Here is a 27,241-nt window from a genome sequence, read left to right on the forward strand (position 1 = left end):
AACCAAACGCCAACGAAATAATTCCAGGGTGTTCCTTACCCCAAGTAGACCCTTTTGTCATGCCGAAACTTCCTGTTGGTCATGTCTCCATGGTCCCGAATGATCTTCCTAACATGTTCTGGAGGCATGTCTTCCTTCTGAGCATCCACAAATCCAAACTTTCGCTTTTCTGCATAGCGCTTCGCCTGCAATTGCTGCCATTTTCGGGCTACAAAGGTACCTTCAGTTTAAAAGACTGCACACCTTAAACCTAATTATCCCACCTTTTGCTTTAGGGTAACCTCCTGCCAGGGCCAGCAAAGGACGGCAGGACACCCAGCAGGGAATCTAAGGGCTCTTGATCACTTCCCACACTTAAAACTTGTCACCTTACTGTTTTTTTTTTTTCATTGCACTTACCTGACATTATGCTACAGAGTTTAAACTTTTCATCTATTCCCTCACTACAATTTAAACCCTTTAAGGGCAGGACACTGTCTTTATGGCTATTGTATCCCTAGCGGTTGGATAAGCGCCTGCCAATAGTAGGCGCTTAGGAAAGACTCGATTCACTGAAAAATAAATAAATAAATGGTGCTAATAGGGGAGCTGGCAATAGAGGAGGCTGACCTGCCAAAATCTAAAGGCAAGCTAAAACCCGCTTCCGCGCACGCGCACACCCGTCACCACGTCTCGGGGCGCGCACGCGCAGGCCCCGCTCACGTTCCTCACCTTTCTCCTGCAGCTTCTCTTCTGACATATAATCTGGTAGCGGTGCTAGAGGGCCGGGCACTGGGTTACCCGGCCCTCGGTAAGGAAATACTCCGGCCATGCCGGGAGAATCTGGGGAGCGGCAGGAGAGAAAAATCAATCATCAGGGCCCAGGACCAAAACAAGAGAAGCCCGAACGCGCTCCTGAGGCCCCGCTACCCTCGTTGCAGTCTCTCCTGGGCCAACCCCCCCCGCCGCTCCGCCCGATGCCACCCCACGTCCCGCAGGCCACCACGCACCCCCACAGCCCCTCTCGCAGACCGCTCCTGTAGCTGCCGCCGCACAATGGCGGAAAATCTGCGTCCCCTCCGCGTTCCAAACGGGAAGTGCGCCACCGGGCTTTAGCAGTTAATCCAATAGGCGCCGATATCCTCGGATAGATTGGAGAGAGCACCAATTAAAGTTGCATAGCCTGCCGAGGGGGCGGGGCCATGCGCGGAAAGGTTTTGAACGCGAGGAGATGTAATCCGCCTAGGCGCAAGCCCCGCCCTGCATGCGTCGGAGGCCCTTGGCGGCTAGTGACCGACCGCGAAACGAGAGGACACTAAAGCGTGCAGAGCTGTAATGAATTTGTCAAAGTTGCACATTGTTGTACTATAGTGAGATAGCACCTCGCACCCATTAGAATGACTTCTATTAAAGAAAACGGAAAATGGCAACTGCAGGAAGGGCTGTGGAGCGACGGGAACGCTCTTTGTTGTCGGAATGTAAAATGGGGCAGCCAATGTGAAAACGGTTTGGCAATTCTTCAGAAACTTAAGTGTAGAATTACCATATATCCCAGCAATCCCACTTCTAGGTATATACCCAGAAGAATTCAAAGCAGGGACTCAAATAGAAATTTGCACACCGATGTTTGTAGCAGCATTAATCACAGTTGCCAAATGATTTTGGAAGCAACCCGAGTTGGTTAAACAAATGAATGGATAAATAAGATGTGATATAACGTGCAATGAAATGTTATTTAGTTTAAAAAGGAATGAAGTTAAGATGTTTGCTACCACATTGATAAACCTTGAAGACATCCTGTTAGGTGAAATAAGCCAGACATAAAAGGACAAATATTGCATAATCTCATTTATGTGAAATAAGCAGACTATTCATATCTGTAAGGTCAGAAACTAGAATATAGGTTACCAGAAAAGGGATTGGGGAGTTAAAATTTAATTGGTATGGAGTTTCTGTTTGGGGTGATGACAAAATTTTGGCAATGGATGTTGGGTATGGAGAAACAACTTTGAATGTGTTATTAACACTGCGTAATTATGTATTTGAAAAGGGATAAAAAGGGAATTTTGTATTTGAAAAGGGATGAAAATCCATAGAACTGTTCAATGCAAAGAGTGAACCCTAATGTAAACAGTGCGCTGAAGTTAACAACTTAATACTTATAATAATAGTTTCATCAGTTATAACAAAGGTACCACACTAATGCAAAATGTTAATAACAGGAAAAACTGAGTGTGTGGAGGGGGGGTATATGGAAACTGTATACTTTCTGCATGATATTCCTGTAAATCTCCAACTGTTCTAATTTTAAAAAAAAAACACTTTTTTTTAAATCTATTCTCTTAAAGTCAGACTTGAGATGCAGTACTAACTCCATCCAGGTCAAGCTATCCTTTGTTCTTACATTCTTTCATTTAACCATCAACCATTGAGTGTCACAAAGTCCCAAGTGTTGGGGATATAGCCAGGGAACCGACAGCCTCAAGCTCCCACAGAGTTCACAGGAGAGTAGGGAGAGCAAACTTGAAACCAGGTAATTTCTATGAGGTGTGATGGGAGCTCCAGGCAGGCTACTTCACCGTGCTACATACTCAAGGAGGAGTTAGTCAATTATGTTAGAACAAGAGGAGGCCATGGGAAACTCATTGCTGGGTATCTTTCCCCCCCCACTCAAGCTCCATCCTCATTTCTCTCTCTGGTAGTGATTTTCATTATAAGATGGGGTGAATAATGGACACCCTATAAAAGTTCCTTGAGTCCCTCAAGCTCTGCCTATGTCCTGCTACCTGAATTCCTCACCATCTCCTGCCTCTTGCTCTATCCTTTGCACTGTTTCTAATAACAACTTTAAATCTCAGTCAACAAACTAGTTTACGGTGGAGAATATGGAAGAAATGTAACCCTTTCTCAGTGTAGTTGGGAATTTAGGTCTGCAATAAAACAATTAGAGGAAAATGCGAGAGAGTTCAGGCAAGTGCTGGTTGGTGTGGAGTTTCATGTAATTCAGAGACAGGAGAGCAGAATATTAAAGGGGATTTGACTGAGTTGGTGGGATGCGAATGATTTAATAGGAGTAAAGAAAGGGGGAGGGAAAAGGAATGCCAGGTGATGGAAACTGTTAGAGTAAGAATTTAGAAAGAGGTACAAACTTGGTGTGTTCTGAGAACAATGAGGAGACCAACCTGACTGAGGTAGTGGCATCATCATTACCAAGTTTGTTATTGTTATTGCCATTACTATCATGTGATGACATTTATAACACCTGTATAAGCTTCACTATGTGGCATTGCTCTAAACAGTGGTTGAACTGTAAAATGGTCCAGCCAGTGTGGAAAACTGTTTAGGGAGTCTTCAGAAAGTTGAAGTATAGAACTACCACATACTCCAGCAATACCTCATCTAGGTATATACCAAAAAATCCTAGCACATTCTGCAGTTTCCTTAGTAGTGTTGTCTCGATGTCATCTTCTGGTTTTGATAGATGTACGATGATTGCATGAGAAGTTATTAAGCTGGGCGAAGGGAACAAGGGAATTTTTTTAAAAGCATTATTGAGATATAATGTGCAAACCTTAAAGTTCACCCATTTAAAGGGTAGCATTCAGTGGGTCTTTAGTACATTCAGAGTTGTGCAATCATCACCATTTTCTAGTTCCAGAATATTTTCATCATCCCCCAAAGAAGCCTTTTATCTTTTAGCACTGTCTCTCTTATTTCCTCCCCCGACTCCTAACCTGCAGCCCTAGGCAACCACTAATCTACTTTCTGCCTCTATAAATTTGTCTATTCTGGATTGTTCATATAACAGCATCATGCAACATGTGGTCTTTTGTGATTGGCTTCTTTCACTTAACATAATGCTTTTAAGGTTCATTCTTATGATAGCATGTATTAGTATTTCATTCCTTTTTATGACCAAATAATATTTCATTGTACAGATATACCACATTAACTTTGGATTGTTTCTGCTTTTTTATTGTTGTGAATACAATGTCCAAAATAATAATGTTGTTATGAACGTTTGTGTACAAGTTTTTGCATGGGCATATGTTTTCATTTCTCTTGGGGTTTGTTCTAGCTTGCTAGCTGCTGAAATGCAACACAACAGAGATGGCTTGGCTTTCAACAAGAGGGGATTTATTTAGCTGATGTATAGTTCTTCAGAGGAAAGTCAGCTAACTTTCAACTGAGGTTCTTTCTTACACGGCAAGGCACAGGGCAATCTCTGCTGGCCTTCTCTCCAGGCCTCTGGGTTCCAACAGCTTTCCCGGGGATGATTCCTTTCTGCATCTCCAAAGGCCTGGGCTGAGCTGCAAGTGCTGAGATGAGGTATGATAGACTGCTTGGGCTGTGCTACACTGAGCTCTCTCATTTAAGCACCAGCCAATTAAATCAAACATCATTCATTGCAGCAGGCACGCCTCCTAGCCGACTGCAGATGTAATCAGCAACAGAGGAGATTCACATGCCATTGGCTCATGTCCACAGCAGTAGAACTAGGCACCTTCACCTAGCCAAGTTGACACCTGAATCTAACTACCACAGGGTTCATACGTAGGAGTGGAATTGCTTGGTCATGTAGTTACTCCATGTTTAATCTTCGAGGAACTGCCAGACTGTTTTCCAAAGTGGCTATACAATTTTATATTTCTGCCAGTAAATTATTAGGATTCCAGTTTTTCCACTCTTTCACTGTGATGTTTAATTTCATGTGTCAATGTAACTGAATGATAGCGCCCAGTTTATATGGTCAAGCAATTACTGGTCTGATTTTTACTGTGAGGATATTTCATGGATTTATATCATTAGTCATCTATTGCATCTGTGGCTGGTTACATCTACAATTAGCAATGGAGATTGCTTTCAACAAGTAGAGGAATCTCCTCATCCAATCAGTAAAAGGCCTTAGTAAAGCGAGACCTGATTATTTCGGCAGTCACACCGAAGAATTTCTCTCTCTACTCCAGACAGCCAGCTTCTGAATAATTCATTACCTTCATTGAAGTTCCCAACTTGAGGCTTCTCACCTTCATTGATCTTCCAACTTGCAACGTGCCGTAAAGAATTCAGATGTCATGTGACCCAATTCCTATAATAAATCTCTTGATATTTATATATGTATAACTTGTTAGACATATATAAATGGTTCTGTCTTTGAGAACCCTGACTAATATATTCACCATTACTTGTCATTGCCTGGTTTATTTATTTATTTTACTTTATTTTTAGAGGAGTTGGAGGTTTACAGAAAAAAGTGCAGAATTACCATATGCCCCACTCTATTATTAACACTTTTCATTAGTGTGGTACTTTTGTTACAATTGATGAAGCAACATTATTATAATTATATTATTAACTAGAGTCCATAGCTTACATTAGGGTCATCTCTATTGTACAGTTCTATGTTTGCTTTTTAAAAATTTTATTGGGTTAACATATTACAACATAAAATTTCACATTTTAACCCGTTTCAAATATACAGTTCATTAGTGTTAATAACACAATGCTGTGCTACCATCACCACCATCCATTACCAAAATTTTTCCATCACTCCAAATGAAAAGTCTATACCGATTAATCATTAACTCCCCATTCCACCCTGGTCCCTGGTAATCTGTAATCTAATTTCTGACTGTATGAATTTGAGTATTCTATTCTTTCATATAATTGAGATCATACAACATTGTATTTATGTGTCTGATTTATTTCACTCAACATGATGTCTTCAGGGTTCATCCCTGGATTCTAATATGTATCGGAATTTCATTCATTTTTGTAACCGAATACTATTCCATTGTATGGATATACCACATTTTACTTATCCATTAATCTGTTGATGGACACTTGGGTTCTTCCACCTTCTGGCCATTGTGAATAATGCTGCAGTGAACATCAGTGTGCAGATACCAGTTCTAGACCCTGCTTTCCATTCTCTTGGGTGTATACGTAGAAGTGGGTCATAAGGCAATACTGTACTTAACTTTCTGAGGAACCACTGACTTCTGTCTTTTTTATTGTAGTGATTTTGGTGAATTCGGTGAAGCAGTATCTCCCTATGGTTTTGTTTTGCATTTCCCTAATGACAATAATGTTGACCATCTTATTATAGACCTATTGGCCATTTATATATCTTTTTTAGAGAAATGTCTACTCACATCCTTTGTCCATTTCTTAACTGGATTATTTATCTTTTTTTATTATTGAGTCATAAGTGTTCTTTATATATTCTAGATATAAGTCCCTTTTCAGATATATGATTTGCACATATTTTCTCCTATTCTGGGTATCTTTTTCACTTTCTTGATGGTGTCCTTTGAAGCAGACATCTGCTGTTTTTACCTACCCAGAAATATAAAGACAAATATGATTGCTGAATCATTAAATTGATATTTCTTTTAGTCTCCAGTATCTTAGAGCTGCTAGAAGTAAAAACCTAGAATTGTGGAATTGTAACCCATGTCAAACTCTGAAATCTGTTCTACAACTAATTGTTGTGCTATGCTTTGAAATTTATTGCTTTTTTCTTTATATGTTATTCTTCATAAAAAAGAAAAAAAAGTTGATTGTGATGATAAAAATATTCCTTCTAGCCTCCTATATTCTGAAGCAGCTAGAAGGAAAAATCTGAGATAATGGTATGGTAGCCCATGACAAACTCTGGGATCTGTCCTGTAACTACTTGTTGAAGAGTGCTTTGAAAACTATTGCTTTTTTCTTTCTTTGCTATATATATATATATATTATATTATACAATAAAAAAGTTTTTTAAAAAAGACATAAACAGGCAGAATGAACTGAAAATCAGGACCCAACTATATGCTGTCTATAAGAGGCTGATTTTAGACCCAAGGACAAAAATAGGTTGAAAGTAAAAGGTTGGAAAAAATATTTCACACAAAAGTGGGGAGTAGCTTACTAATATCTGGCAAATTAGACTTCAAATATAAAACAATTAAAAGAGACAAAGAAGGAACAATAAAAGGAATAATAAAAGGAACAATTCATCTGGAAGCCATAACACTCATAAATATTTATGCCCCAAGCCAGAGTGCCCCCAAAATAAATGAGGCACACACTGACAACATTGAAGGGAGAAGTACACACTTCTACAATAATAGTTGGAGACTTCAATACAACACTCTCATCAATGGATAGAATGTCTAGACAGAGGATCAATAAGGAAAATAGAGATTTTGAATAGTACAATAAATGAACTAGACTTAACAGATATTTATAGAACACTATACCCTACAATAGCAGGATATACATTTTCCCCAAGTGCGCATGCATCATTCTCTAGGATAGATCACATGTTGGGTCACAAAGCAAGTCTCAATAAATTTTAAAAGATTGAAATGATACAAAACTCTTTCTCAGATCATAATTGTGGTGGTTTGAAATGATGTATGTACCCTAGGAAAAAGCCATATTTTAATCCTGATCCCATTTTGTAAAGGCAGCCGTTTCTTCTAATCTCTATTCAATACTGTATGTTTGAAACTGTAATCAGATCATCTCCCTGGAGATTTGATTTAATCAAGAGTGGTTGTTAAACTGGATTAGGTGACGCCATGTCTCCACCCATTTGGGTGGGTCTTGATAAGTTTCTTGAGTCCTATAAAAGACGAAACATTTTGGAGAAAGAAAGAGATTCAGAGAGAGCAGAGCAGAATGACATAGCCAGGAGAAGCAGAGTCCACCAGCCAGCGACCTTTGGAGTTGAAGAAAGAAAATGCCTCCCAGGGAGCTTCATGAAACAGGAAACCAGGAGAAGAAGCGAGCAGATGATGCCATGCTCACCATGTGCCCTTCCAGATGAGAGAGGAACCCTGACTGTGTTCACCATGTGTCTTTCCAGATGAGAGAGAAACTGTGACTGTGTTCGCCATATGCCCTTCCACTTGAGAGAGAAACCCTGAACTTCATTGGCCTTTTTGAACCAAGGTATCTTTCCCTGGATGCCTTAGATTGGACATTTCTATAGACTGGTTTAATTGGGACATTTTCTTGGCCTTAGAACTATAAACTAGCAACTTATTTAATTCCCCTTTTAAAAGCCATACTGTTTCTAGTATATTGCATTCTGGCAGCTAGCAAAGTAGAACAATAATGGAATGAAGTTGGAAATCAGTAACAGGCAGAAGGCTGGAAAATTCACAAATATACATACAGAGGCTAAACAACACTCTTAAACAACCAGTGAGTCAAAGAAGAAATTACAAGAGAAATCATTAAATATCTCATCTCGAGGAAAATGAAAACACAATGTATTAAAACTTATGGAATGCAGCAAAGGCAGTGCTGAGAGGGAAATTTATTGCTGTTAAGTGCCTATATTAAAAAAGAAGAAAGAGCAAAAATTGAGGAATTAGATACTCACCTGGAGGAACTAGAGAAAGAACAGCAACCTAACCCCAGTGGAAACAGAAGGAAAGAAATAACAAAGATCAGAGCAGAAATAAATGAAATTGAGAACATGAAAACAACAGAGAGAATCAACAAAGCTAGAAGCTAGTTCTTTGAGCAAATCAGTAAAATTGAGGTGCCCTTAACTAGGCTGACAAAAAAAAAGAGAGAGACAGGATGCAAATAAATAAAATCAGAAATGGGAGAGGGGACATAATCACTGACCTTGCAGAAATAAAGGAGACAATGAGAGGATACTATAAGCAACCATATGCTAATAAACTAGATAATGTAGATGAAATGAACAACTTCCTAGAAAAGCATGAGCAACCAACATAGACTCAAGAAGAAATAGATGACCTCAGCAAACCAATCACAGTAATGAAACTGAATCATCATCAAGAAGATCACAATCCCTGCAAAGGATAGGCTAAGCCTACTTAAAATTAGGCCTAAGAGGATTGAGAAAAACTTCTCAACCAAAAGGAGGAAGAGATTGAGACAAAATGAAGTGTCACTATCTGAGAGATTTCAAACAGAGTCAAGAGGTTATCCTGGAGGTTATTCTTATGCTTTACATAGATATCACCTGTTTAGTTAAGGTGTAATGGAGAGGCTGGAGTGAACTGCCTGAAACTGTAGAGCTGTGTTCCACTAGCCATGTTTCTTGAAAGTGATTGTATAATGATAGAGCTTTCACAATGTGGCTGTGTAAATGTGAAAACCTTGTGTCTGATGCTCCTTTTATCTACCTTATGGACAGATAAGTAAAACGTGTGGATTAAAAATACATAAATAATAGGGGGAACAAATGTTAAAATAAATTTAGTAGATTGAAATGCTGGTGATTGGTGAGGGGGAGGGGGAAGTTGTATGGTATGTACGAAATTTTTTTCTTTTTTCTTTTTATTTCTTTTTCTGAATTGATGCAAATGTTCTAAGAAGTGATCATGGTGATGAATATACAACTATGTGATGATATTGTGAGTTACTGATTATATACCAAGAATGGAATGATCATATGGTAAGAATGTTCGTGTTTGTATGTTGTTATGTTTAAAAAAAAAAATTAGGCCTAGAGTCACCCCCAAGAGAACCTCTTTTGTTGCTCAGATGTGGCCTCTCTCTACAGCCAACGCAACAAGCAAACTCACTGCCCTCCCCCTCTCTACGTGGGACATGACTCCCAGGGGTGTAAACCTTCCTGGCAACATAGGACAGAAATCCTAGAATGAGCTGGGACTCAGCATCAAGGGATTGAGAAAAACTTCTTGACTGAAAGGGGGAAGAGAGAAATGAGATGAAATATAGTGTCAGTGGCTGAGAGATTTCAAGTAGAGTCAAGAGATTATCCTGGAGGTTATTCTTACGCATTATATAGTTATTCCTTTTTAGTTTAAGGTGTATTAGAGAAGCTAGAGGGAAATGCCTGAAACTGTAGAGCTGTGCTCCAGTAGCAACGTTTCTTTAAAATAATTTTATAATTACATAGCTTTTGCAAAGTGACTGTGTGATTGTGACAACTTTGTTCTGATGCTACTTTTATCTACAGTATGGACAGATAGTAAAAAATATGGATTAAAAATAAATAAATAATAGGGGGAACAAATGTTAAATTGGGTAGAGGGAAATACTAGTGGTCAATGAGAGGGAGGGGTAAGGAGTATGGTATGTATGAGTTTTTTCTTTTTTCTTTTTATTTCTTTTCCTGGAGTGATATAAATATTCTGAGAAATGACCATGGTGATGAATATACAACTATGCGATGATATTGTGAGCCACTGATTGTACACCAAGTATAGAATGTTCGTACGTTAAGAATGTTCGTGTTGTATGTTGATTGGTTTTATTAATAAAATTTTTTTGGAAAAACCTAATGCATAAAATTTAATGATAAATTAATTTTAAAAACCATAACTGGTTCCTATGTGGAGAACAGTAATGAGACATGACCAGGTTACCCAGGTGAGAGGTGAAGGTGACTAGATCAGGATGGGCAGCAGAGAGGGAAAGGAAAGGGTGGCTGTGAAAGCCATTCAGAACTCAGTGATTACTTGGGTGTGTTTGGATGGGGTGGGAGGTGGAGTGGGCTGGCTCGAGGATGACTCTTAAGTTCCTTACTCACCCAGTAGTTGATGGCAGTGTTGGGCACAGACTGGGAGAATTCTGCGAAGGGTGCAGGTTTAGGAGGAAAGATCCTGAGTTAGATTTTGGACAACCCCTTGGATGTCAGAATGCAGTAATCACATCCTCTACAAACTGTCTGTTCTCAAGCTGCAGGACTTGGATGACCTGTTTCTAGATCCCACCCCTCTGGTTTTTCTCCTCTGGATGACTCTCATTTTCCCCATTTCCTACTTTAACACAATCCTGTCTGCAGGCTCCCCAAGGCCAGGGCTCTGGCTCTTTTGCTCACTGCTTGGCACTTAGTAGGCCTTTTATAAATATTTGTCAAAGGGAGAACTAAAGAAAGGAAAAGTGTGCCAAGGTTACCTGGACCAACAGAAGAAAATGGTAATCTTGTTAGATTGTAAAACTGACAGTATCATTTAACATTCTGTACAATTTTTAAGAATCAAGAAAGGCAAGTTTTAAGTTATTTCAAATGGCATTTAATATCAAAACAAATATGGATAGACAGTGAAGTAGAATGCAAAGTTCATATGAATTTTTAAAATTCAATATATGTAGCTGCCCTGCTTCCCTCCCCACCAATCCTCTCCAACCCCTTATTTATGTCAAGGTGAAAACATTGGTGTTCTACTAAAAGTTGAGGTGAAGGAAGGAAGGGCAGGCGCTTGAAGAAAATGCCATCTGGAATTGCTGCAGCAGGGAACTGGTGAATCACTGAGTAGCAGTGCTGATCTGGGGCTGTGCAGCAGCAGGAATTTGTGGCTCCCCACTTCTGTGGGCTTCTCTGTCTTCTAGCAGTGTTGAGGCCCAGGAACCGAGGCAGAAAGAACTGACCAAGCCAGTCACTCAGTGCCCAGAATTGGCAATGCCAACAACCAGCAGAAAATCAAGGATGTGAAGAAGTCTTTTCAAGAGCACCAGCAGGCAGGCCAGAGTGAGGGGCAAAGCTTAATCCTAATAAACCAATCATATCCCTGGAATGTCACACTCTACCCCATAGTTTGCCTTTTTTAGGTGGGTGGTGGCAAACAGTGAGACCTTTCCAGGGACCTTCATATCATGTGGCATAAATGACCTCCCATTCTTCGCCTCCTAAATCCCACATGGCTTACATCCTCATCTCCGTCGAAAGAACTTGCTCAGTTTAAAAATCACTTCTGTGTCTGGGTCTGGAGAAGGGATGTCAGGTGACGGTTCGGTCCCCAGCAGGTTACAGGAAAAGGAAGAATGCACTCCATGGTGTCCAGTTAAGTGGTGTTCAGGTCTGCAGAGGAAAGTTGAAGCAAACCTCTGACCTCCACAGTTGCTGCCTACCTGAAAAGTACAGAAATCAATACTTGGTGAATAGAAGTTTGGCTTTCAAATTAAAGCCTCCTGACTTATAAATATCCCTTCAGAGGCAATTTAGCTGGCTTGATTGATCTTCAGTTGTCAGCTGGCTCCCACCTTTCTACCTTGAAATCTCTCTACACCTCAGCCTTTCTCTAAAGAAAGAGGCAAACTAGATGAAGGATGGAGCCCCGAATTAAATCAACCATCTGGATTCTGATTCAGGGTATGTGGCAAATGAGGTGGGTGTGCTTGGATAAGTCATTTAACTTCTCCAGGCTTCAGTTTTCTGCAAAATGAAATTATGAGACTGGATAATTTTAACATTTATGTTTGTGTGTTTTCACCTTTTGGAAACATTTTTATTGTGAAATGTATTCAAAGAAGCAATAAACTTCAAAGTACATTGTAGCAAGTAGTTATAGAACAGGTTTCAAAGTCTGGTATGGGTTACATTTCCACAGTTTCAGGTTTTTCCTTCTGGCTGCTCCAAGACCCTGGAGACTAAAAGAAATATCAATATAATGATTCAGCAATCATATTCATTTATTAAATCCTATCTTCTCTGTTATAACTCCTCCTCGTCCTTTGATCCTTCTCCCAATCTTCAGGGGTATTTGAGCTATGCCCACTCTAACTTTTTCATGTTGGAAAGAGCTGTCGACAATATGGGATAGGGGGATAGAACTAGCTGATGTTCTTGGAGAGGCTGGCCCCTCTGGGTTTCAGGATTTATCTGACCTAGGAACCCAAGTGGAGATTGCAGGTTTCAGAAAGTAAATATATGTGGCCTCTCTTTCCAGCCAACACAATAAGCAAACTCACCACCGTCCTCCTGTCTACGTGGGACATGACTCCCAGGGGTGTGGACCTTCCTGGCAACATGGGACAGAAATCCTGGAATGAGCTGAGACTCAGCATCAAGGGATTGAGAAAACCCCTAGAATGAGCTGAGACTCAGCATCAAGGGATTGAAAAAACCCCTAGAATGAGCTGAGACTCAGCATCAGGGGATTGAAAAAACCTTCTCGACCGAAAGAGGGAAGAGTGAAATGAGATAAAATACGTGTCAATGGCTGAGAGATTCCAAACAGAGTCGAGAGGTTATCCTGGAGGTTATTTCTACGCATTAAATAGATATCACCTTGTTAGTCAAGATGTAATGGAGAGGTTGGAGGGAACTGCCTGAAAATGTGGAGCTGTGTTTCAGTAGCCATGTTTCTTGAAGATGATTGTATAATGATAAAGCTTTCACGGTGTAACTGTGTGATTGTGAAAACCTTGTGTCTGATGCTCCTTTTATCTACCATGTCAACAGATGAGTAGAACATATGTAATAAAAATAAGGAATAGGGGGAACAAATGTTAAAATAAATTTAGTTTGAAATGCTAGTGATAAATGAAAGTGAGGGGTAAGGGGTATGGTATATATAATCTTTTTTTTCTGTTATCATTTTATTTCTTTTTCGGTTGTCTTTTTATTTCTTTTTCTGAATTGATGCAAATGTTCTAAGAAATGATGAATATGCAACTATGTGATGATATTGAGAATTACTGATTATATATGTAGAATGGAATGATAAAAATATGAATAAAAATAAATAAATAATAGGAGAATAAGGGGCAAAATTAATTGGGTAGATGGAAATACTAGTGGTCAATGGGGGGGTTACGGGATATGGGATGTATGAGTTCTTTCTTTTTTATTTCTTTTTCTGGAGTAATGCAAATGTTCTAAAAAATGATCATGATTAGTGCTAATTGCCATGGTTTGCTAAACCCCAACCAACATCACTCCTGTTGACTCTTAAGAACTCCTAGGGCTTGAACAGAGCCTCTATAAAGGCTTCATGCACTAGGATTGCCTTCCTGGAACCTATAATTCCCAGACGGTTCCTAGGTCAGATAAATCCTGAATCTCAGAGGGACCAGACTTTCCAGGATTCTCAGTTAATTATATCCCCCAATCCTTTACTGTCGATATAACCCTTCTCAAAATGAAAAAGCCACAACATGCATTGCCCAAAGATCCTTATAGATTGGGGGAAGGATCAAAGGAGAAGGAGAGTTGTAACAGAGAAAATGGCACTTAACAAATGAATATGGCTGCTGAATTGCTATATTAATATTCCTTCTAGCCTCCAGTGTTTTGGAGCAGCTAGAAGGAAAAATCTGACATGGTAGAATGTTAGCCCATAACAACTGTGAAATCTGTTCCGTAACAACTTCTTGAAGTGTGCTTTGAAAATCATTGCTTTTTTTTTCTTTTCATTGTATATATGGTATATTTTACAATAATAAACATTTTAAAAATTAAGAAAAAATGATCATGGTGATGAATACACAGCTATATGATGATACTGTGAGCCAATGATTGTACACCATGTATGGACTATGTGTGTGTGAAGATGTGTCAATTAAAAAAAAAAAAGATCAAGTGCTTGGACTGATGAGTCCCTAATGTTTGAGAGAGTATCAGGGGTTTCCCAGGGGGGAAAGTTTAATACCTCCATATTTTTTCTCTAGTCCCTAAGGGACTTTGCCTATGCTTTTTAATTATCTGCCCAACATCATCTGGGACACAGAGACTGGATAATTTTTAAGCTGATGTATTAATCAGGACTCACTGTTACAAGTAAAAAACTCAATCTCTTTTAAGCAATACAGGAATTTTTGGCTCACATAACTGAATGGTCCAAGGGAAACTTTAGCTTTAAGCAGAGCTTGATCTAGAAATTCAAATGATGTTAGAAGTCTCTCCTCATCTTTTTTTCTTTTTATGCTGTGCATGGGGGGGTCACATTTCATTGTTTCCCATGTGACTGTCCCATTATCAAAGTCCCATTTGTTGATTTTTTTTTTTTTGAGTGCATGGGCTGGGAATCAAACCTGTGTCTCCTGCTCATTTCATCTCTTGAGCCCTTATTTCTGTGTTGGCTTCATGCTCAAGGAAGCTCTCTTACATCCCTCTGACTTAGCAAGGCCAGCATACATAGAGTGTATCTTCACCAGAAGTTCTAGCCAGAGTCAAGGTGCCGAGGCTCACGTTTCCGCTTATGGCATGAACTCATTCAGGGCAAGAGGACATGGTGTTCTGATTGGCGAGGTGTGGATCACATGCCCATGGGGGAGAGAGAGGAGTGGTTTTCTAAGAAAAGTCTTTTTTTTTTTTTTTAACTTTTTAAAATTGTATAATATAACATATATGCAAAGCAAAGAAAGAAAAAAAGCAATAGTTTTCAAAGCACTCTTTAACAAGTAGTTACAGGACAGATCACAGAGTTTTTCAGGGGCTACCACACCATTGTTCTAGTTTGCTAGCTGCTGGAACGCACCACACCAGAGACGGATTGGCTTTTAATAAAAGGGGATTTATTTTGTTGGTTCTTCAGAGGAAAGGCAGCTAACTTTCCACTGAGGTTCTTTCTTACGTGGGAAGGCACAGGATGGTCTCTGCTGGCCTTCTCTCCAGGCCTCTGGGTTCCAATAACGTTTCCTGGCGTGATTCCTTTCTGCATCTCCAAAGGCCTGGGCTGAGCTGTGAGTGCAGAGATGAGGTGTGCTGAGCTGCTTGGCTGTGCTACATTGCACTCTCTCATTTAAGCACCAGCCAATTAAGTCAAACGTCATTCATTGCAGCAGGCACGCCTCCTAGCCAACTGCAGACGTAATTAGCAACAGATGAGATTCATGTACCATTGGCTCAGGTCCACAGCAACAAAACTAGGTACCTTCACCTGGCCAAGTTGACAACTGAATCTAATTACCACAACCATCATCTCAGATTTTCCTTCTAGCTGCTCCAGAATATAGGAGGCTAGAAGAAATATATATATTTTTTATCATCACAATTGACTTTTTAAACTTTTTTGGTAAAAAATGACATATATACAAAAAAGCAATAAATTTCGATGCACAGCAAAACAATTCGTTGTTGAACAGATTTCAGAGTTTGGTATGAGTTACAATTCCACAATCCTAGGTTTTTACTTCTAGCTGCTCTAAGATACTGGAAACTAAAAGAGATATCAATTTAATGATTCAGCAATCATAATCATTTGTTAAACCCTACCTTCTCTGTATAACTCTACCATCATCTTTAATATTTCTATCCCACTCTTTGGGGTATTTGGGCTATGGCCATTCTAACTTATTCATATTGGATGGGGCTGTCAATAATACGGGGTTTATTAAGTGGGATACCATATAAAAGTTACCTGATATGGTAGAAACCCAACAAATGTTCAGCCTGGAATGCTATGACAAAAAATCTAAATGTTTTTGTTTGTATCATTTTGTTAATGATCCCCGAGCAACATTTCGTTTCAAAATGGAGTTTCTCTTTCAAGAGTAACTTCCCTATGTCATTCCATGTACAGTGAAGACTCCTAATTTTCAACCTGGCAAATCCAGATTTTATATATGGTAAAGACTTGGCAATTCAGTTATGAGGATTTCAGTTCAATTAATTTTCTCATCAACTTGGGGTTCATTTGGTTAAAAGGTCATTTTGGATTCAACCCCTTGGTCTTAGTTTCCAGGCTGCTATAACAAATACCACACAATGGGTTGACTTAACAGCAGGACTTTATTGGCTCATGGATTCAGAGGCTAGAAGGCTTACTTCCTCCAAGGGTCTGCAGCGTTCTGGCTGGCAAGCAATTTTGGGGGTCCTTGTCTTTCCTTGGCTCATCTGTTGCATAGCTCATCTCTCTTCCTGGTTCCTGCTAACTTACAGCGTCTCCCTATATAAGGTCTCCAGTAACAGGATTAAGACCCATCCTGAGGCAGTTGGTCAAGCTTAGCTAAAAACAACCTGTTCCAGAGGTCCTATTTACAATGGATTCACACCTTATTTTTCTTCCTGGTGTCCATAACTCGACCTACCACTCCACATTGAAAATCATTCTAAACTAAAGAAAGTGTGCTCCCTTTCTGGTAGCCAAAGATCTTAGAACAGTTTAGGGATTTGAAAGTCAGACAGTTCATGTCAGAGAGGGCCCTTCCCAAGGCAAAGGTTCCACAATTCACCGTCGATCCAATTACCTTGGAAATGTGGACAGCGCTGGAGCCAAGAAAACTGAATTGAAGTAACCACATTCTCAAGAAACCAGTGCAGTTACTTGTATAGCAATTTGTTAAATTATAACCAGGATAGTGCTCCCAGATCATAAATGTCCATCTCCCCTATCCAGAAAAACCCCTCCCTTTTGTTGGAAGACAAATGATTCAGGGTAAATAGCTACATAGGCATGGAGTGGGGCTTGAGGACCGCTTCACTGGACCATGGATTGTTCCGCCTTAGTGAACAGAATAATACCAAATAGGCCATCTACCAACCTCTGCATTTTTTTATTACCCCTTTTCTAGGGTCCCAGCTGACCATCTCTGTCTGATTCATGTCATCTTTCTCTGGTCCACACTCCAGTCTGGCCTTCCTGAAATTTCACTGCCTCACTCAATAGTGCCTCATGCAGTAGGAATTTGTGAGTAGTCCCAAGCTCTTCAAGATGTATTTGCATCTTGCCTCCACTGATCTCCTCCAGCCTGATGGATTTGGCTAACTACAGAATCAGCCACAGAATCAGCCATATTTTCTTAATGGTCATCCCTCACTGATGTCATCAGGTACTACCAAGAGAGCTATTCACTTGGATCATAAATTCATGACCGTGAAGGAATGAAAGAAAAAAAGGTGTGGAGCTTGGAGTAAATTAGCATTGACCTCAGCACATCCTTGCAGCACAGATCCCTCAGGTGGGTTTGTCACATTTGTTTTTCTTTGTTTGTTGTTGTTTTTTTCTGCATGGCCAGGCACCAGGAATCGAATCTGGGTCCCGGGTCTCCGGGTCTCCGGGTCTCCGGCATGGCAGGCAGGCGAGAATTCTGCCTGCTGGGCCACTGTGGCCTGCCCTGTCACATCTCTTTGGCTTTGAAAATCTTAAGAAAGACAATGTTTCTGGTAATCAGTCAAGATAGCAAACTGAGGTTTGCAGATACTACTATTAAGAAGAAACTCTGACAAAATTCTATTTTGTTTCTCTATCAATCACACCCGCCAGGTCTTTGCCTCTCAGGTTTGGTCTTGTTACATTTAACCCCTCAGCTCTTGTTTTCTGTGTGTTCATTTACTTCCAACTGCCACAGTCTCTGCTCAGTCTCTAGGTGTTGCTTGTTCCCGTGCCGCAGTTTTTATGACTCTGTGCCTTGGATCCCTTATAATCCCTCTCTCGCATTTTTCTTTTCATATATCAATCATATCTTTTTCTCTCTCTTCATCTCTGCGTTCTCTCCTTTTCTTCTCCCTTCATTTGGATATTTATTTAAGTGTTCTGTCCCCCCCCACACACACTTTTTCCCTCTATGACTGTCCTTCTTAACCCCTTTGCCTCTGCTCCTATCTCGATTTACATTCCTGCTTCTCACTTTCCTTGTCTTCCCACCAGACTCTGCCTATCAGTTACTGTCAGACTCTATCTTTGTGTTTTGGACTGTAGCTGTTTGTTCTTTGTCTTGCTGCCTGTCTCCAGCTCACCATATTTCCTGCTTCTTTCTGTCAATGAATCTTCCCATTGACTGCCTCCTCCTCCTGCTCATCTGCTTCTCAGCTCCCCTACCGCCCCTCCTCCATCTCCACCTCCCTTTCTCCCACTCTGCTCATCTCTCTCTATCTGCCACCATTCCCTCCGTCTCTCCTGAGCCTGACAGCTCCTCCTGTCACTCTCATTATTTCATTGTCTAGACTGTCTGTGCCTTCCACCTTTGGGGTCCCTCCCGGTCAGTCTTTATTTCTATTTTTTTTTTCTTCTTTGTTTATGGCCATGTTACCAGTTCTGTGATTTTGGTTCCTCTCAGCATCTCTGACAGTTTTGCTCCAACCTTTCTGGCAAAGTTTCTCTCTCCCTTGTCCTCGATCTCTCCTTGTCTCTGTCACCTGTACACAATTAGACCTTTCCTCTTTCTTTCTATCTGTCCTTAATCTATGTTCATTTGTCTTTGTCATACCTTTTTCCTTTCTTTACCATAGGCTCTTGGCAGTTGTTTTTTTTCTTTCAAACTTCTTCTTTTGCTTTTGCTAATGTATCTTTTCTGTTGGTGATTAAGGGCTATCCCTACTGTCCATTGTTCAGTAGAAAAGCAACTTTAATCTGCTGCACACTTCCCATAACCCTGGATGTTCTGCCAGAAGAAGGGTGGGGTCTCATGGAGGAGAAGGAATGTAGTAGATGTGGCAGGAGAGGAAGGAGGGCGTAGAGCAAATCCTAGAAGACGGATCAGAGATTCCTTAATCCCTCTGCAGCCAAGAGGGAACCTTCCCTCACCTGCTTCTGCCTCTGCCCTCAGTCTTTCATGAAAGCCTGGGCCCGGGACCCTATACTGCCCCAGATTGGGTGTTTGAGTTTCTGGACTTCAGTACTGTCCTAAGAAGACAGACCCAGCCCTATGGCCATTCCTCTAAGATTCTGCAAGTTCTGTGAAAAGGTAAGAAGTTATTTTCCTTTAAGTCAGATACAGTAGGACTAGGGTGAAGTAAAAACACAAAGAATGGCTCTGAGACCCATAAATATTAGCAGCAATTACGTGGCCTAGGTACTTCTGTCTCTTGGCAACTCTTACTCATCCTTACTAGCCACAAATAGCACCTGTTATGCACTCCTCCCACTGCCAGAATTTGGCCACAGGTGAGATATCTCTTCCCTCTGACCCAGACCCTCCATTCCAGATCTCTTTGATACTAAGTTTTCACTTTCCCTCATCTGTCCCTGTGTTAAAGCCAAGGTGTCTCTTTCCATCAGCAGTTTTTCCAGCTTTATGTCTCCTGCCATCCATCTCCTGCACTGGCCGTACCTCTCGAGTTAGTCTGCTGGAAAGAGCCATTAGCTGATGGAAGGCAGTAAACAGGTTCCCTCCACCCAGAAACATCAGCACTTCTTCTTAGATCTTAGGATCTTAGATCTTAGAAGAGTGGGGGATCTTCTTAGGAGTTGAGCAGGGTATGAGCTAGCAGGGAGAGAAATGAGATACTAAATATCCAGCCGAGGCCTCACCCCACTGGGGGACATGCCCCGAAGGGACCACCACCCCCTTGTCCTGGCGCCACCTCCCCCCCGCACTGGCAGAAGACAAGCCTGTGGCATCTCTCTAGTCTTTCAGGATGAGAATGGAATCATCTCTGTGGTAAGACATGACAGGCTCACCATTGCAACATATCCTGGTCTCGGTTCCTTGTGCCCAGGGATGTGTCAGTGGGGCCGAGACCACAGGACATCACTGACCAGGACATGGACACCGGGCATGATGCTCGTGACACCCATAGTGCTCAGCCCAGTTCCACCAGGATGACCAGAGCAGGGTCACCTGGTGGTGCTGCCAGAGGAGCTACAGACTCGTCCACTCCAGCAGCATAGGCAGAAGAGGCTAGTGTGGCTAAGGTGGCTCAGCGGGCCGTGCTGAAGGCCAAGGATGCGGCCTAGCGAGAAAGCAGCAGCAACTCGCATAGATGCAGGCGGGCCAAGTGCAGCTCCAGGAGCAGACACAACATGGAGAGCTGGACAGAACGGCGGTGCTGTGGCAGCTCACTGCCTGTGAACCAGGTCAGAGGTCAGAGGACTCCCCAGGACCTGCCACCCATCACGCCCCAGTATCTGAGTCCTTAAGAAAGGGGTTCCCAAGCATTTTGTGGGCACCCTGCAAAACAAAAAACAAAAAACAAAAGGGCTTTTTGCTTACCCTTACCTCTGGGGACTAAGGGACCTTAAAACAGCCCTTCCTTAGAATGGATGCATCTTTGGCCCAAGGGCTGTCACACCCTGGGGCTGGTGCATCTGCTCAGTACCTCCCCAAATTCCTTTCTTGGGCTTTCGTGCTCCATCCCTGTTCCCTAGCTCCACCGCACAATCAGCTCCACAGCTGCCAGGGACCCAGGCTCCTTCTTAGGCAGTGCTCACACTCCCAGTTGCAGCGAGCAGTCAATCTCCAGCCCCAATTCAAGCACCACAGGGATCAGAGATTCTCTGGGAATTCAGAGGACAGAAAGTCAAGGAGAGACTGGGATCGCAGCAGGGTCTGGCCTCTCCCTTCACAGTCTCACCACCAAATGGTGACAGAGCAGGTCCCAGGCCTGGCTCCAGGTTGGGTTCCACAGCATATCAGCTCCAGCAGTCCGGAAATAACCTGTGGGCGTGGGGGTTGTATTAGGTCTCCCCCAAGCTGATGCACAGCCTAGAGAGGAATCTCCATCCCCTTTTTAATCCAGTTTTTCAGTTTCCCTGAGTAAAGCCTCCAGAAAACATTTAACCTCTGCGGGGGAGGAGGAAAGGACCTGAAATTACCATAGGAAGGTCGTGGCCCGCCCCCACCCCCACTCGCAGGCTCAGCCTTCCCCGCAGATTCACCCACAGACACCGCCCCCAGCGCCAGGGCCCAATGAATGGAGAATACAGAGATAGCCTGGGGAGATCTGGGCGCGAGGGTCTGCGCCACGCAGACAACGACCCATTCTCGCGTTGTGCACGCCCCAATCCGGTTCTCGGACTCTCAATGTCTCGCATCAATTCTAGAGGTGCTCTCTCGGTCTTCTAACCCCAGCTTTCCCCGAACTCCAAAAACCCGCACCCGAACAGCGCCCCGGTGCGGGGGAGCAGGCTGTGTACCAGGGAGACTCAGAAGGTCCGCCTCTTCCAGCTGTCCCCAGCAGTAGAACCCGGCGTGGGCGGCGGCTGCAGCCCCCAGTGCAGCCCCGGGAGCACGGCGTAGAAGTCAGCGGCCGCGAGGAGCCCCGCGGGAGCCACGGCGTGGCGGCTAGGGGAGGTCTCGACCCTCTGGACTGAGAACTGGCTTTCCCCCACGGTGGGCCCCTGGGTTCCCCCGCCGTGCCTTGGGAATCGGCTCTAACTTTTCCCGGGCTCGTCCACGCCCCCTTCCCTCTCCTGGGCGGTGATTGGAGCAGCCGTGGGGCTACCGCCCCTGGAGCTATGGCAACCGATCGCATCCGGCCCTAGCCGGGGTTCGCGGTTTGGGGACTTCTAGGGACTGAGCCTTCCCCTTCCGAACTCATACAGATAAGAGCTTCCCCCAACTCCCTGCGTCCCGAACCCTTCTGATCGCTGGTCTAATTTCACCTTATGGCCCCGAGGACTCCACCCTACCAACTTTCACCTTTTTTTCCCCATTCGCTAACCTCTCACCCGCTGGTCGTTGCCCCCACTCCACCCTCACAGCTCTGAAGGCAGAAGAAAGCATTCCCATTCGCTTAAACCTCACCATCGCACTGCCCGCCCCTCTACCCCGGGTCAGCTGCGGGGGAGGGGGGACCTCAGTCCTTTGGAATCATGCCTGCCCTGCCAGGCTTCCAGACCTTCAAGACATCCCAACCAACCTAGGAGTCCCCTTTATATAGTACCTCCCAAACGCAAGGTCAGCACGCATTTTGGAGAAACGGCCCACTGGGGAATACTCCAATCTTAGTATTACTTTTTGGTCATCCATAGGCGCTTTATTAGGAAGGGAGACAAAAGCGTCCCCTCCCCCAGGACTTGGTACCTGAAAGTGGGGTAAGAGATAGTGTCTTCCAATCTGAGGGAACAAGGGAGGTCACACAGGGTCATCTCAAGGTTGGGGCAGAATCAGAAGAGAAAAACAAAAACCCATCCTGCTTTTGGCAGGACTGTTAAGAACCTAGAGCCCTTCCACCCCAAAGGGAAATCTTCCTCCAAGCCCCCATCCTCCCAACCAAGGAAAGTGGCAAGTTTTCACTATTTTCCTCCCTTCTTACTCCACTCCACACCTCTTTAGCTGGCTAAGCAATTCAGAATTGTTTCCTGTATGCTGAGAGGGTGGATTCCAGCTACTTGTAAAAAATGAAGTTCCTAAACCAATGAACTCCTCTCCCCCAAACATTCTCCTTCCTCCACCAAAACCCCACCAAGAGCATGGGACAAGGGGCATCTCCCCATTCTTCCACACCCACCTCTCCCAAGGTCTTAAAAATTACACAGGCCTTTACATTTTTATTTATTATACAAAAGCAATACCAGATTGATGTACAAAATTCAGAAATTATAGAAAAACACAAGGAGAAAATTGCAATGACTTTTTCATTACACTACCCAAAGATAACCACTCTTAACATTTTGGACTGTGTCTTCAGCCTTTCTAATGTTTTGTGTACACAAGTATACACCCCTATTTATAAAGTACAAAATTGAGATCACATAATACACATACTATTTTTATAGCCTTTTCATATTAATATTCAAAGAGCATTTTTCTTTCCAGTCAAATGTTCTTCTACATGACTTGTAATGGCTGCACAGTACTGCACCATCTGGATGGGTATACAATAATTTACTTAAGCAATTCCCTATCGCAAATTTTCATTACAGCAGAAAAGAAATGAATTCCCATTCAAGCAGTTGCCTCCCATTTTTCCCTATTGCAATGCTGTATAAACATCTTATAACTAAATCCCTAATTATTTTCATAGGATAAAATCCCCAAGTGGAGAATTACTAGGTCAAAGATCATGAGAACTTTTAGGGTCTTTGATACATACTACCAAATCGCCATTCCCAAGGCTGTTCAATTCCTACTCCCACATGAAAAGGATGAGAGTGTCATTTCAGTACTCCTTTGTCTTATTTCTGCTATGGTTTGCCAAGGGAAAAATGCTTTCAGGTATATTTGCCTTTCTTTAATTACAAATGAAGTGTACATTTCTTTCATGGATTTATCCATTTGAATTTACTTTATGAGTTTCCTGAGTTTGTCCTTTCACAGCTGGCTCTTGCTCCTTGAGGCTGCTCTTTTAAAAATTATGGAGGAAGGGGGGAAGAGTGGAAGTAGGAGGGTGAAGCCATAGGACAATTTAATTTGATCCCATGTCTCTGAGAATGGCAGAAAGACTGGAGAGAAAATGGTGAGCAGAGTAGGAGATGGCTGGAAGCTCCCCCTTCTCCTGGGATGCCGAGGGCCTTATGGGTCCCCTCTGTGGGATGCCCAGGCAGGACTGGTGTTGTCGAGGCTTAGCCCTTCCCTGGCCTTCTGTCTGCCTCTGCATTCCCAGGTTGCCCCTCCATACCTCTGCCCATGATGGGTAAGGATGGCAGTCACATATCCAGGGCTGGAGGGAGACGCTGCAGCCAGTGAAGTGAGGGGGGAAAAAAACACAGAAGCACATGCAGGGACAGAGCAATCTTGTTGCAGCCTGTGTGGATTTTTCTACCCACCTCCTTCTACCACAGGCCCCACCCGTCCTGCCCCTCAGCTTAGGCTGCAGAGGAGCTGGCTTCAATGATCTACTCTCTTATAAACCTTTCAGATTTTCCTAAATGAAGAAGAGGACCCAGTTCCCTACAGCCCCTGAACTGGACTGCCTTCAGGCAGGGACACTGGACCAAGGCTGAACCCAAGAGTGAGGTTGGACCAGGAGCTGGGGGTGGCAAGCTCACATCCCACAGCCCAACTCCCCTGGTAGCTGGATGGGAGAATATCCTGCTTGTGCAGGTGTGAGGAGAGTCTCACACACAATCCCGGTACATAAAGTGAGGGGAGAAACAGAGTAGCAGCAGCTGGAACCTTGTTTGGACCTGCAGTCCTGCTCTAGGTGGCAGAGGAAGCCTGGGACCACCTTTGGCATGGTGGGAAGTCAGCACAGAGACTGAGTTTCCATTAGTCCCTTGCATCGGTCTAACCCTGGCCCCCACTGCCCCAGAAAATATTTAGGTTAGGCTTGCGGTGGGGGGAGGGCAACAGCTTATGTGAAAAGCTTTTTTATTTCCACCTACAGGTGGAGGAGAGCTCAGCCTGGCTCTAGTTTGTATAAGTTGGCTTCTGATTATCTTATGCATACTCATCTCTGTATTCTCCATTTCACAGGTAGAAATACCCAGAAAGGAGGTCTAAGGGTTCTAGATATGGGTGAGCACCCTGAATCTAGAATCTGGGCCAAAGGGAATACAGGGAAAGGCAAGAGTGGGTGAATGACTATTTGGATGAGTTTCGGTATTATCAGTTCCCTAAAATTTGGGACCTCACCTGGAAAGGCCAGTAGGGAAGAATAGGGAACAAGGAAGGACAGTCAAGAAGGAAATCTGGGTAAAGGTGGACAGTTTTCTTCTCTAAATTTCTTGTTGTCACACAAAGACTAACTAGCCTTGGGTAGTTAGAGCCATCTAACTATTTCAGTCAGGGTCTCGAATCTAAAATTGCTCTTTCTGAAGGCTCTCTAAATGAGCAGGGCTCCCTTACCCCAAATATATCGGCATCCCCACAGCTTAGACCCTCCCAGTCCAGTTCTGTCACCTTCCAGATGATGGGAAAGCAGCACTTCCTCCTCTACCTTCTCCTCCTCCTCCTCCTCCTTGAAGCCAGGGGCAGAGGGCAACAGTTCTTCAACTGGCAGCTTTAGCTGGGTCAGGACATAAAGCTTGCCACTGAAGAACTACTGCGGCTCAGCCAGGTGAGGAAATGGGAGGTACAGGCTCCTAGAGGGCAGGGAAGAAAAATGTGAAAGATCTGAGCAGTGCTATCATCACAGGGACAGTTTCCTACTGGCTATTAAAGCCCAGCCCCAGCAGACCCTCAACCTTCTCTCGAAGGGCTCTCGGTTCTGACCTGAGCCTGCAGGAACTGTGAAACTTCACTGAGAAGATGCAGCTGTAGATATACCTCCCTTGTTTCTCTTCCCAGACCTGGAGGCTCTAGAAACCTAGGCCTGCTCTCACCCCACTGCCCCAGCAAGCCACACCAGGGCCCCAGCCTTGTCATCATCCCCAGCCAGATAGGGCAGGGCCTGAGACCCTGGACACTTACAGGCAACCAAGAAACTAGGTGAGAAGTTATACCTCAGGTTGGGAAATGTGAGATCAGTGATCAGCCCAGCTCCCAGGGAGTTCAGCTGGAAGGAGAGTTTTGGGAGCCTGGATCTGGGGAAGAGTGAGGAAGGGAGGAGGTCTAGAGTTTGGAAGGTCAGCAGCACTGCCTGGAATTATGAGGGAGAGGACAGCGGACCTAGGGCTGGAGGGGAGGGAGGTATGGGCAGGGTGGTTGGGCAGCTTCCCCAGGACTCTCAGATGCCAGGCATTCCGCTTGCGCATTCCGGGTACATCTGGTATGAATTCCAGGCTGTCTGCAGGCCCCTCCATGTCTGAACTTTGTTCCAAGTTCCAAGCCCCGCCCCCACAGTTCCAACGCATGAATCAGCAGGAAAAGCCAGGCCCTGCAGCAAGGCCCAAGGAGGGGGCTGGGGGCGTGGCAGCCCTGAGGACTGGGAGCTGGGAGGACAGGTCTGTGATGACACTCAGTCCAAGGGCATGGCCCAAACCTGAGTGAGGAGCCCAGGAGGTCCTGCCTTGGGATCTCTGTACTCCCAGGGTAGGAAAGATTAAGGTGGGGGAGGGAGACTTTCAAATCCCAAAGCCCTTTTGGGAGGGATGAACTTTGTGGTATCTTCCTTCCCCCAGGTGACCAGTCCAACTCCGTCCAACTCCCCTGCCTGAGGCGGCTCCATTCAGCCCATAGGACTCAGCCGCTGCTGAGAGTCTGTGCCAAGCAGGTGCCCTTGGCTGCAGGGCGGGGTGGGTCCAGGACACTGACCCTCTAACCAGCTGCTTCATCAACCCTTTGGCACCCTGTCCACCCCTAGCCCAGACTGACAGCCAGGATGACAGGCCAAAAGAGAAGGCTGGAAGTAGGGCCAGAGGGAGGTGGGGGTGATAGCCTAGCCGGAGGCCACGGGGAGGGGCCAAGAGTTGGCCGGGAGGTGGGGGAGGAGAGAGGGAGCCCGGCGATGACTAACCCAGGCGCCCCACCCAGCCAGCCGGCTTCCCAGACGGTCAGGGCCAGGCCTGGGCTAGGGGCCCCACAACCGGACAGGCTGGGGGGAGGTGCGGAGGTGACCTTCTCTCGGCCCAAGAAGGCCAACTAGGCTGGGTAAGGGGGGGTTAGAGTTTCCAGGCCTCCTCCTTGCCGCTCCTCACCCCTCAACCGCGGTGAAACCTTAACCTTTGCGTTGCATAAGGCCCCCGCACCGCCGCCCCCTACTCCTCTCCCCTCCCCCCTTACATAACATTCCCCGGAGGGAATGAGAGGAGGGGCCGGCCCGCCCAGCGACCCCTTCCCTGCCAGGACGCTGCACTGGCCCTGACCCAGTGAGCGCCGGCAGAGGCAAAGCACCACCTCCTTCCCGCCCCGTCCAGGCTGGGAGGCCCACTCTCGAATCCTTCGACCTCAGGGCACCCGGGCTAGCCGCCCCCAGCCCTCCGGCCCCTCGGCTTCTTCCCAGCTACTCCGCAAGACCTTCTGCCACGACTACTGTGCCGGACCCACTCGTTCAACCTCCTGACACACTACTCCAGCCAGCCCAGGCCCCTCTCTCCCCGGGCGCCCCTGCCCC

At 44.2% G+C, this 27,241-nt stretch overlaps 2 protein-coding genes and 1 long non-coding RNA gene across 3 annotated transcripts in view; 1 reads left to right on the forward strand and 2 right to left on the reverse strand.

Moving 5' to 3' along the window:
* Positions 1–1,099, reverse strand: part of PRPF8 (pre-mRNA processing factor 8) — a 47,430-nt gene extending 46,331 nt beyond the window's left edge. The window contains exons 1-3 of the mRNA XM_077165474.1: positions 990–1,099; positions 712–822; positions 40–208 (exon numbers count right to left, since the gene is read on the reverse strand). Of these exons, the coding sequence (XP_077021589.1) occupies positions 40–208; positions 712–811 (269 nt within the window). The 5' untranslated portion in view covers positions 812–822; positions 990–1,099. The remainder of the gene's footprint in view (positions 1–39; positions 209–711; positions 823–989) is intronic.
* The window catches only part of LOC143687993 (uncharacterized), a 55,750-nt gene extending 37,883 nt beyond the window's left edge, over positions 1–17,867 (forward strand). Inside the window, exon 4 of the long non-coding RNA XR_013177772.1 lies at positions 17,218–17,867. This is a non-coding gene — a long non-coding RNA (uncharacterized LOC143687993). The remainder of the gene's footprint in view (positions 1–17,217) is intronic.
* Positions 17,868–18,990: 1,123 nt separating this feature from the next.
* Positions 18,991–25,943, reverse strand: TLCD2 (TLC domain containing 2). The gene is given in 10 exon segments (XM_077163278.1): positions 18,991–19,026; positions 20,046–20,184; positions 20,186–20,263; positions 20,265–20,397; positions 20,400–20,430; positions 20,939–21,021; positions 21,213–21,307; positions 21,523–21,723; positions 25,572–25,772; positions 25,858–25,943. Coding segments are annotated over 10 exon segments (1,083 nt in total).
* Between the last annotated feature and the right edge of the window lie 1,298 nt (positions 25,944–27,241).

The sequence above is a fragment of the Tamandua tetradactyla genome, chromosome 6 (genome assembly GCF_023851605.1).
Source record: "Tamandua tetradactyla isolate mTamTet1 chromosome 6, mTamTet1.pri, whole genome shotgun sequence".
Lineage (NCBI taxonomy): Eukaryota > Metazoa > Chordata > Mammalia > Pilosa > Myrmecophagidae > Tamandua > Tamandua tetradactyla.